At 32.1% G+C, this 12,112-nt stretch overlaps 1 protein-coding gene across 1 annotated transcript; it reads right to left on the minus strand.

Moving 5' to 3' along the window:
- Positions 1-829: 829 nt before the first annotated feature.
- On the minus strand, positions 830-1,954 carry LOC109338748 (probable C-terminal domain small phosphatase). The gene has a single exon (XM_019576055.1). It carries the CDS (start codon positions 1,863-1,865, stop codon positions 1,014-1,016), a length of 852 nt encoding a protein of 283 aa, XP_019431600.1. The 5' UTR covers positions 1,866-1,954; the 3' UTR covers positions 830-1,013.
- Positions 1,955-12,112: the final 10,158 nt, after the last annotated feature.

Here is a 12,112-nt window from a genome sequence, read left to right on the forward strand (position 1 = left end):
TGTGAGTTCTGATTGTTCTGGTTTGAAACAATATTGAAAACAAGGAAAGGTTTTCCTGGGAGAAGCAAAACTTATTTCTGTTATCTATATATTTCGAAAATAGTGTCTTCGATTATCTGCAAAAGACATCCTTATACTAAAACACAAGAGGAAAGCTGTTTACTGATCAGTGATCACTACAACTACTCCCTTGTTAAGAGGTATGCGCCCATCTGACATCACTAACACCAATAAGCAATTGCTGATATATAATATATCATGTTATACAAAATGAAAGGTGCAAAAAGTTAAAAATATTGAATGACAAGATACCAGTATTTAAAAGTAGACTCGGTTTATGACTTGATTCGTTTCATGTCACTATAATTTCAAAAGAAGGTCTGTTAATGACTTGATTTGTTTAATGTCACTATAATGCTGTCTTATGCTGTCTTTTAGTCTTAGAAAAGGGCCTACATGTAGACTTTGGTTTTAGAAATTATTGCGAGGTACTTACTGCAAGTTGTTTGAACCTAAAGTACATAATCATTGTGCTTTACAAATGTATATGAATTACTCACTTCAAAGTTATGATCAAGGTTATTTCTTGTGTTGTACATTGTGTTATTTAGAGCTAAACTGCTAAAGTGTGCTAGTATGAGCTCAAATCTTCACTTTAAAGCTAATAGTGCATATATATTTCCAGACCTCATTGGGTAGAGTTATTACACTGGGTCGCCCATTTTTACATAGGTTGCATAATACATGGACTGATTTTCCAATTATTTTACAATTCTTAATTTTTTTTATAATGTTACAGAAGTTTTGGGATTCATAATGAAGACGAGAATAGAATATAACACTTTTAATTAAAATTGAACACAAATAATTACTACTACAACATTATCCCTCCTATTTGGTTTTTTTTTTTCTTTTTCTTTCTATTTTTTGCTAGCCATTGAACAAATCTTTGTTCAACTCATGATTTACACACCAAAACAAAAAAAACAATCAGAAAAGAGAAAAAACACTTGCTAAGATTGTTTTCCCAGAGTAAGGTAGTCCTTAACAGCATCCCTCATATCATCATAGCAATCAGACCATTCAAAAAACTTCCTCAACTTCCATAGCTCCCTATCCCTAAGATCATCCACAAAGGGCAAAATCGGAATGGCATTTTCGGGTTGATTTGCAAATGAGTTTGGGTTATCATCCACAATAACAACCCGTTTCAAATCCCGACCCGTTTCGGCCAAATCCTTAACTAACTTTCCGTCCACCTGACGACACGAATCCCTATAAAGCCGATGCGAAATAAACCGGTTCAGGTCCAACCGGTCCAACACTAAAGAAGCATACTCTTTTAACCCTGCCGTAAAAACCACAACTTCAAACTTCTCCGCCAATAGTGCCAAAAACTCATCGACCCCTGGTCGCTTCAACACGTAGAAATTCATTGTCTCGCCTTCAATCACCGGCCGGACGATAAAATCAAATTGCTCCGGCGGAGGGTCTACCTTAGTGTGAACAAGGGTTTCATCGAGATCGAGGAACACGGTTCTCTTATGACACCCAGAAATCGGTGGGAGTGAGTGGTCGAAGATAAGGGTTCTGCAAACGGTTTCGAGGGATTGTTCATCATGGAAATAGGTGGTGGTTTTCTTGAGAATCCTGTAGGAGTTTTTATGAGGGGTGGTAAGGCGGACTAGGCTGGAGAATAGCTTTGAGATACGGCGGTGGATGGAGGAGAAGACGGCGGATGAGGCAACGACGACATTTTTTATTGGAGATTTGCGGCGGAAACAACGGCGATTATTACGGAGGTGGTCTTTGTTAATTGATTTAGAACTGGGTTTGAAAGGGTTTCTCTTAACCTTTGAAACCATTGCTGATTCTGAATTTTGGATATCAAAGAGAGAGAGAGAGATAATGGAAATGGAGTTGAGGGATGAGAACGATGAGATTGTGTTGTTTAGGGCATTTTTAAAATCGAGATAAGGTGCAACGGTCATAAGCAGCTTCGGAACCGAACCTAGATTCTCGCCTTTTTCTTAGCTCACATTTTGATAACTATTTGTTTTATTTTTTATGTTTTTGTTATGCTTTTACCGTTTGCTTTTTTCTTTCCTTCTAATTTTTTTTTGGTTTTATTTTATATAATTATATAGACAAATTCAGTATTGTAAATATCGGACCTGTTGTGAACAAATAGTGGCATTATGTGAACAAATAGGGGCATTATGGAAACTTTGAGGTTTTCTTACCTAAATGAGGACATTATGTAATTTTTACTTTTGTAGTGTTTTATAAGGTGAATATAGTGTTTTTATTGAATTAGAGGTATTTTAGACATTTTTATTATTTTATAAGGTTATTAAAATAAGTTTACCGAACTAGAGGTATTTTAGTAATTTCTAATCAAATGGGCAATCTGGTACAAAATCATTGGTGTTTAGGTGGTTCTTCATTTTTACAAGGGCAATTTGGTATTTTAAGTACTCAAATCTTAATTTTGTAGTACAAATATTCCTCAATACAAATGATTTCCGGACAACAAAAAAATAAAAAATAAAATCATTTTCAACATCGACATTTGCTGCCTCTCTCATCTTTTTTCGTTTTTATGTGATTCATCGTTCCTCGATTACCTTCAAGACCAGGACATATGCGACATGCATCATAATCTGACTGCACATACTCCCCATGTTGAGTATGTTGTCTCATGGCATGGTTTGGAGTCCATCATAATCTACATATTACATGAGCTACTAGTGTGGGAAAAGAATATAGAAGAGTATTGATGAAAAAGATTTTGACTTGTAAGTACTCATAAAAATACCTATAACAAGTAACCACAATAATAGTTTATATGTAAGAACGAGTATTATGATATCCACCCTCCTGGTATTACATATTTATAAATATATATTTTAGTTATATATTTGTATATATTATTTTAAGAGTATATATTATTTACTTATTATCATTTCATACTAAATTTTATTGATTGAACTATAATCATAAATTTGTCATATGCATATAATTATTTTATATATTGATTATTATAAAATATATAAATATAAAATTAAAATTGCACATATATTTACAAATAATGTGAATATGAGTACAATAAGAACTGTTCGGGGCTGCCTAGCCCCTTTGCCATCATACTTGAGAGGCAGGTTACTGACTTTGTTTTCATTGAAGTGTAAAAGCGTTATTACATTATATATATATCCAAAGGATAAATATGTCAAATAATATCATTTTCTCTTTTGTTTTTCATGTACTTCATCTCTCATGTATTGAAGGATCCTAACTCACTATTGTGTGTCTTACAAGTAGTCAAGTATACTATGTGTGTGATTTGCTAGTGCACACCCGTGCATCCAAGGTGGTGACTGTGATGCTGTGAAATAAACCAATCCAATAGAGCCCCAATTTATTTGGTCTCCTCTAAGAATTATGGGAGCTTAATTAGTGAAAACTGAGAATGACAAAAAATTTCACTAAAAGTGAATATCTGGTCAAAAAGGCAGTCAAAATTGAATCCAAAGAAAGATTCGGTAAAAGGCTTGAAACTAGGATTGGTCTAAAAGGCAGTCAAAATTAAAACAGCAAAACTGTTTAAAAAATATTAAGTACTATTACATAATATATTCACATATCTATAGTACTTAATAAAGAGAAAACATAAAATAAGTATTCATGAAGTATTTTACGTTTCCTTATTAAATCTTTTATAATTCCTAATTTTATATTTATCTATACTAATCTATACTTCTATAGTACTTAATAAAGAGGAAACATAAAATAACTACTCATAAAGTATTTTATGTTTCCTTATTAAATCTTTTACAACTATATTAATATTAATAAACATAAAATAATAAAATAATTATCGATGAAGCATTTTATGTTTCCATATTTTATCTTTATAACTTCTAATTTCATATTTATATAAATTATCACCATATCAATATACATTAATATCTCTTACTTAAACTACCAGAATAATTTTTATACCCCCTCTCTTATTCTCATGTTAACTGTTATTGCAGTTTTTCCATATTAACTATCCATGCAGTTTTTCATTTATTTGGTAGAAATATTTTTTATATGTTTCTTTATTAAAACACACACTACCAAAAAAACTAGAGATAATCTATTTATATGTTTCTTCATGTAGTGTCACACTTTGCCAAAAAAATTGAAGATAAATAAGTGTGTTGTAATAAAGAAGCATATAAGTGGTTAAGTGATTTTTTAAATGTTAAATTTTTTAAAAGTTATTATTATTATCTATACTACTTAACAAAGTGATAACATAAAATAACTATTCATGGAATATTTTATGTTTTCCTATTTAATATTTTATAACTCCTAATTTCATGTTTATCTATATTAATCGACTTCTATACTAATATTAATAGATAAATGGAAAACATAAAATAACTTTCATGGAGTAATTCTAATTTCATGTTTCTAAATATTATATCTCTCTTAATGTAAATTAATGTTTCCTTTTTAACTACCACATCAACTCTTAAACCTCTCATTTCCAAACTGATGTGGCATTTTTAATGGACAAGTGAATTATATTGAGTATGACATAAAATTTGAAATGTGGATAAATTACTTAGCCACAACAGTTTAATTTCATTTTTAACTTTCAGCATATCTCACATGATAGTTTTGTTAAATAATATAATATGAAGATGATACATTCTATATAAAAAAAATAAGAATGCGGTTGACCAGCACGAAGTGCCGGTCGACGTGCTAGTATTTATCGTGTAAAATCTATACACAATTGGTGTAAAGATTTATACACATACAATATATCATCCACCATTCATTTAGATTATTTTTTATTAAAAGTCAATGATGATTAAATATTAATTCTCAATAATACAATTATAGTCAATAAAATTCATACACTGTCAGTATATACATCTTTTTCTCATATTTATATCAGTGTTATATACTAAAAGTGTAATTATTTATACATAGTCAATGTATTATCAACTATATTAAAAAAATTATTATTTAAAATAAATGGTGGATAATGAAATAACCATGTAAAAGATTATTATATGTTCGCTGTATACAACTTTTTCATATGAGTACAAAATGTGTGCACTGACAGTGTAAAGATTTATACACAGTCAGTGCATCATCCACCATTCATTTGCAATATTTTTATTTAAAAGTCAATAATAACTAAAAATCAATGATGAATGATATAGTGACAGTGTAAAAACTTTACATTGTTGCTGTATATATCTTTTCTCTTTTCATATTAGGTGAGGGGCGAATACACAAGTGGAAGTGGAGGTCAAGTTGAATACAATCTCATAAGCTCTAACTCTTTTTCATACCCCACTTAAATTCATGTGGGAGAAGGAGTAAATTGAAGATTGAATACTAGTGGCCGCCAAAATAGATTTCTCCTCAGTATTGGACTCTCTAGTACTAAAAATATGAGAGAGGTTATTTTTTTAAAAATATTTAATTTAGAAAAAATAAAAATCTAGACCATTGAAATATTATTTATGCCATATGTTACAATCTCAAACATGCACTGCTCTCGTGGCCGCCCTTGCTTCTTTTATCTAGACCTTTGAAGCTAATTATAGCATTTGTTTAATTTATGTTATATATCACTAACCAACTGATATAGTTGATAAACGATTGAGTTTTTAATTAGAGTTTAAAATATGTGTATCATCATTTATTTATAAATTTTTATTTAAAAATCAATAATAGCTAACATATATATTAATAGTGGGAATTTATTAACAGTATAAAAATACTTACACTATCAGTGTATATATATATATATTAACTCCTTTTAATTATGGGTGATGTCTTGAATTCAATTTCTATTTTATTTATGAAAAAGACTCTATTGGTATAGGTAAAACTCTATTCAACGATCTTTGTGTCCTGAAATCGTTAGTCTTTGATAATTGGCCGAAAATACTTTACCACACAAAAAGTGTTCTTTATATTTTTTTATTAAAACTTTTATTTGTAGATTGCCAAAGTTTGAGTGGAAAATTGTCCCTTCATGCGTTTATAAAAATGCAGTTGCACCTGCATCCTTGTACAAAAAATATATAAGAATTGGTGTAAAATAATATTTTGTTGAGAGAAAAAACACTATATCTTAAGAAAGGAACTAGTTTTTGATTTTCGGGTAAAGAATGGTGTATACACCAAAAAAGATAACCACGAAATAAAGGACATTAAAATAACCATGATATAAGTCATATTAAGAAAGCCACTAGTTTTTGTTGGCCTAGGATACGCCACCATGCCTTAAAATAACTAGTTTGCCGCTTAAATCTATAGTTGCCAACCTTGTTTTGTGTCCTTATATTCATCACAAATACATAGCTGATATTTTCATTCGTCCTTTTATATTAATCATTTTTGCTAATCTAAGAGTACATGCTAAATGGTCCAAATAAAGCGAAGTTTCATATGAAAAATGATTGATTAATTACTTAAAAGTGGATATGCTAAATGGGTGTGCTCAAATGATACTTAATTTTTTTTGTTACTAATCTATGTAGGAAAAAAATCTTTTTTGTATAGATAGATTTTAGTATGGTGGGAGACTTTATACTTAAATATGAATACTACTAAAGATGATGAACATACTATCATCATATAGCCAAGATTTTTCATGTCAAATCATCAAGAATAATATAGATAAAACTATAGTGGAAGCGTACCTTAATATATTCACAGAGAATATGGTGAATGAATTTTATATCATCATTCATCATGTATCTATCAACTCCATATCCTTTGTCATTGTATGCAAATGCATGTTCATAGTAGAACATGTAGATTTTTTGGTCTTCTCATTAGCTTTAGTTTCTCTTCTGATGGAATTAAGGGAATGATTGTGTTTTATGTCATTTGTCTCGTAAGATTGTCTACAATTGAGGACCATAACTCCTTTATTTACAAGAAACGCATACCCTTCCATGAAGAGTGATGCTACTTGATTTCTTATTCTAATTTTGTTCATCATAAAAGAAATAAGACTTTAGGTATCTACCCAATAATTTCCATGACAATTATGTCTATAGCCATATACCTTACATGAATTAGATCACTTTATTTTGACTATATAAAATAATGACTCTAACCACACTTAAACATTACATGTGTGACCCAAAAATTCTTACAATCTCTCACTGGTCATATATGTAATTTTGCAAATTGTGTTAGACTTTATGAGCTCCAAAATACGTCATTATAAACATGAGACATATCCTTATCCCGTCCATTAATTATATTAATATATAGAACCAAAAAAGATTTTGTTATATCAATCATAACTAAACCAATCAATGATCATTAATATTAACACAACTGAATGACACTAGATTAATCAAATGTGCAGCATGAACATCACATGAAGGTGATCTATACATGTCAATTTTCAACTGGTCCTCCTTTACTTTAGTGAGATCCCATAAATAAATTCCAGAGTGAAACTGAACCATAAACCTTATTCTGCAGAAAAATATATATCAATATCCGTAAACATGTCTATATAAAGAGAATACACAAATACAAACTCCTATTGAACCAAAATATTCTCAAGTGATATAATACTCATATGAGCAATGTATTTGCGAAAGACCTTATATGATAAACCTTTAGTGAGCAGATCTGCAACATGGAGTTTGTGGTCATATGCTCTATAGACATTTGACCACTCTGAATTATTGCCTTAAATCAGATATAGCATTGCTAACCTTTTGTCATAGTCAATGGTCTTTCAATATATCTAAATTAGAAACCAAGTGACAAATGTATAGTCATATCCCATAATTAGATGTCTCATAATAAGATATGAAAATCGCTACCACAGTAGATGAGATATAAGTGTCTGCTTATCATTTTGTTAAATAACTCATCATCCACCAAATAGAGAGATATAGATTTTCAATTGTATTGACATCTAACAAGACTAAATAACAATACATAATGATCTCTAACTGAATCACTTTATGTACGTGAGAACATACTTTCTTTGTTCTTTATAAGTACTTAATAACCTAATTGGCTGTCTTCCAATTATTGGTTACTGAATTCCTTACATTCTAACAAAGTACACAATATCATGATGTACACAACTTTATATATATATATATATATATATATATATTAGGCTCACTTAGCCAATGCATAAGGAATTTACTATATAACTTTAACCTTAAAATTCATTCCTAAAACATTGCACCCATAAATAATCATGAAATTGCATACCTGATGAAAATAAGACTCATGCTATTTGAACATTCGCATTCCTCATAGTTCCATTTATCCTTAATGTAACTTCCTTAAAATTAATGAGTTGTTTCTTTCTAAAGTGTAATGTCTAGATTCATGCATTCAAGAACAAACACGATGTTCTCTCCTTAATTCTTAAAGTTAGTGCAATTTTGGAAGAATGTAGAATAGGTATGTACAGACATTATAAAAGCAGGGAATTCAATAGAAAAAGAACAAAACAAATTGCAATAATTCTTGCAATTAAACCCACAATTAACTTTAAACTTTAGATTCAAATAATGGTAGGGCACACCACAGTTACCTAGTACAACATTAATATTCAGTCTTTGGACAAAAATATTAACTTGTAAGCGGTACACTCAATGTAGTAATAAAATATTGATAATCAATCATGTCAAACAATAAACATTTCTTTGGACCGACTTACTATTCACATGAAAAGTCATATGATTATCACATATTTATTATCATAAGTGTGTTTGTAATTTTAGCCAAATAATAATCTTCCTTTGGGCTGATTACTATTCACATAAAATGCAAATATACAAATGACTTGATATCCCATATCAATTGCTAATTAATGGTAGTCTTGTTGTAATGGTCAAACATTGATAATAATGCATGTCAAATAATAAATCATTCTTTGGACTGATTTATGATTCACATATACAACTTTATAAATATCACATGTTTATCATCACATGTGTGTATATAATCCCGCCAAATAGTAATCTTCCTTTGGGCCGATTAATATTCACATTGATAAATATATATACTAATATTTAACATTTATTATAAACAATCTACATAAAAGAGATCATTTTGGTGATTTCTTGTTAATATGCTCATACAAAAAATATCAAATAATTTTATAATCCAAAAGATATTTATTTACTTTATGTTTGATTAAACACCAAACCAAAATATATTGGATTCCTTGAATTCAAAGAGGCATTTAATCCAAAATATTATTTACATCGGACAATATAAGACTCTTCTCGAGTTAAATTACAGCACTGCAGTAGTAGCCTATTTTATTGGTAAGAATTCTTTGCCAAACCACAACTCCCTATGTTCGAATACCATGTATGTTGTTTCCTTATTTATTTATTTTTAGAACATTTATCCAATTAATAAATGCAACAAATCACCAACTGTTGTATGGTTTGACAACTTAAAACGTACTTATAGGTGTGTTATCATGATAGGAGGCTCCCGGTCAGTGTGGTATCAGAGCCATCTTAGGAAAGCAGGGGTACATATAGTATGAATATTATAGGAGAGGTGAGTAGGAAATGACACATACTCAAGAAGATAGACCCATTCTCCTAAGCTCATCTCTTTCCATACCCAAACCATTCTCTAAAACCATCTCTTCGAAAATCGAGAACCTTATAGAATACTCATATGTCCCAGATGATGCAAAGATAGCAGAAACCGTTTCACCCCTTCTTAGTCCATACAATATATTCAGGAGACAAAGATCCTTTGTGAAATCTATATCTCGCTTAATCTCCACAAACATGCCAAATGTTAAAGAATACATCCAGTCTTCCAGACTTGACCAAGTCGAGAACAATATGTAGACTTGGAAATTTCTACCACCCTTATAAATCACTGGAAAACGGAAGGATATACTACCCTTCACTTTGGAGCTGTCAGACTTATCCTTTCATTACATGGAAGGAAGGGTCTCCCTGTCACAGCAACGATTGCCTTGTTAGACTCGAGCTACATTCACTATGAGAATATTGTGATCGACACTGTTCTCACGACTCTAAATGCTGGAAGTGTTGTGTTAATCATTTTCCTAAACTTCAATGTTAGTCTGAAAGACCCCACTTTGTCTACCAGACTAAAGGTCCAAGTCCAACTCACAAGAGCAGATCAAGTTCTGGAGGCTTTATGTGCAACATTGCACCACCAAATAATCTATAGACTCCAAAATCATTCTATAGACCTACCTTTACCTGCATGTGCGAAAAATGCTTTATTTGTCGAAGTCAATGGTGATGAAGAAACCCCGTCAATTGTTCAAGTCCCAAGGAAGATTCCTCGTGAATAATTGCACAAGTTAATTCCTTTTGAATGGATAACTAACTATGAAAGGCTTCATTCCGAAAGAAAGTCAGTCCAATCTTTTGAAGCAACATCCAGAAGATCTGTTGACGGATCTATAAGGACCATATTTAAGAAGCCTGATGAAGGGCCCAACAACAACACTCCATATGTCTTCCAATCTTTAATGATCACACCCGCTGGTGGAGAAGATTGGTGTCCTGTCCATAGTTTCACTTCTAAAGGAGACCTCATCTATACAGATAAAATAGGTGGACATTTTATCTGGGACGTTAATCTAGATATGTGTGACCCCAGATGTGAATGTTCGATGCACCATGATGATACTAGCGACGAGGAGACAGAGAAGAGAAGGAAGAACATGTCTCGCTGCAAGCCTCCTCCTTCTCCAAGAAGAAGATCTGACCTAGAAAATGGCCCATGGGTGGGAATCCATAAGAATAGAAAGCCCATTTTTATATATGAAGACGGGCTTAAGATACTTAGAAAAGAAGGGTTCATTCCTGTGCCACAACCACCTAATGACCCTACTCTGATCTCATGGTCCCCCAAAGGATGCATATCGGACATGTAAGCCATGATCGTTGACCGTTGTTCCTCAACCCATTCCATGCATGATGTTTTCTTCTTCATCCCCTCAATATGATAGAGATTTTCCTTCCCTTGAGAGAAAGACAGACCCGTTTTAGAAACTCTATACAAAACCTTTTATTCAACCAACTGAAGTCCAAGCCGATGGAAAGCCTAAGCCTCTGAGCCAAGCTGAAGAAGTACTTAATTGGCAAACTGAAAATGCCAAGGCTCAAAACTCTATTTTGAAGAATCTTGATGCAAGAGTGAGCAGAATAACTAATAGCATTGAACAAACTGACCAAAAGCTCCAATACTTGTCATCCAAGATGCAGAAGTATTACGAGACTCTTCAATCACAAATCACCCAGCTTGAGAGTGAGATAAGAGAGATGCTAGAGGCTAGAACATGTTTTGGCGAATATTTTGATCTGAAAGAAAGAGAAATCAGACACCTTCACTCTCAAGTAAGGGATATGGACGATTATATCAATGCCCACACGACAGCTCATAGCAAAGAGTCTGAAGCTCATCCATTTCTCAATATTCCTGCTTTCCCAACATACTACACTCCCATTATTAAAGCTCCGTCTATCTTTCCAACAACCTCATACAATAATCCACCATACACTTTTCCAACTTCCTATAGACCAAAGTCCCAAAGGATGCATGTACGTACAGAAAAACATCCAAGATCAGTAGTTCCTCCTCAGACTCGCTACCTAATCCTGAACCTCCTCAGAGTCCAAATTCACTAAGGCATGCACAAAACCATACCTGGAAATCCAGTGTAAATAGAAGAGTTGCACTTGATCCACAAAGAAGAAATTTCACGAACAAAAGTTTGAGAGAATTCCCCGACGAAGAATGAAGCCCTTGAAGTTCTTTCGGAGGAAAGGGAATAGAGGGAAGAAGAGCGGTCAGAGGTATTTCATCTGTGGACAGAGAGGGCATTTTTCAAAAACTTGTCCAAACAAAACTGCTAAGGCCGCCAAGCTTATTAATTCCTTAGAACCTCTAGAAGGACATAGAATCACTCTACTCATAACAGAGTTCTGTAGATGGGACCAATATCACAGATATGCTCATGGTCAACACTTCTACATCGAGAATGCAAACTGACGCATTCTATGAATCCCTGGAGGAAGAAGTGATTTCGTCT

The sequence above is a fragment of the Lupinus angustifolius genome, unplaced genomic scaffold (genome assembly GCF_001865875.1).
Source record: "Lupinus angustifolius cultivar Tanjil unplaced genomic scaffold, LupAngTanjil_v1.0 Scaffold_40_10, whole genome shotgun sequence".
Taxonomy (NCBI): Eukaryota; Viridiplantae; Streptophyta; class Magnoliopsida; order Fabales; family Fabaceae; genus Lupinus; species Lupinus angustifolius.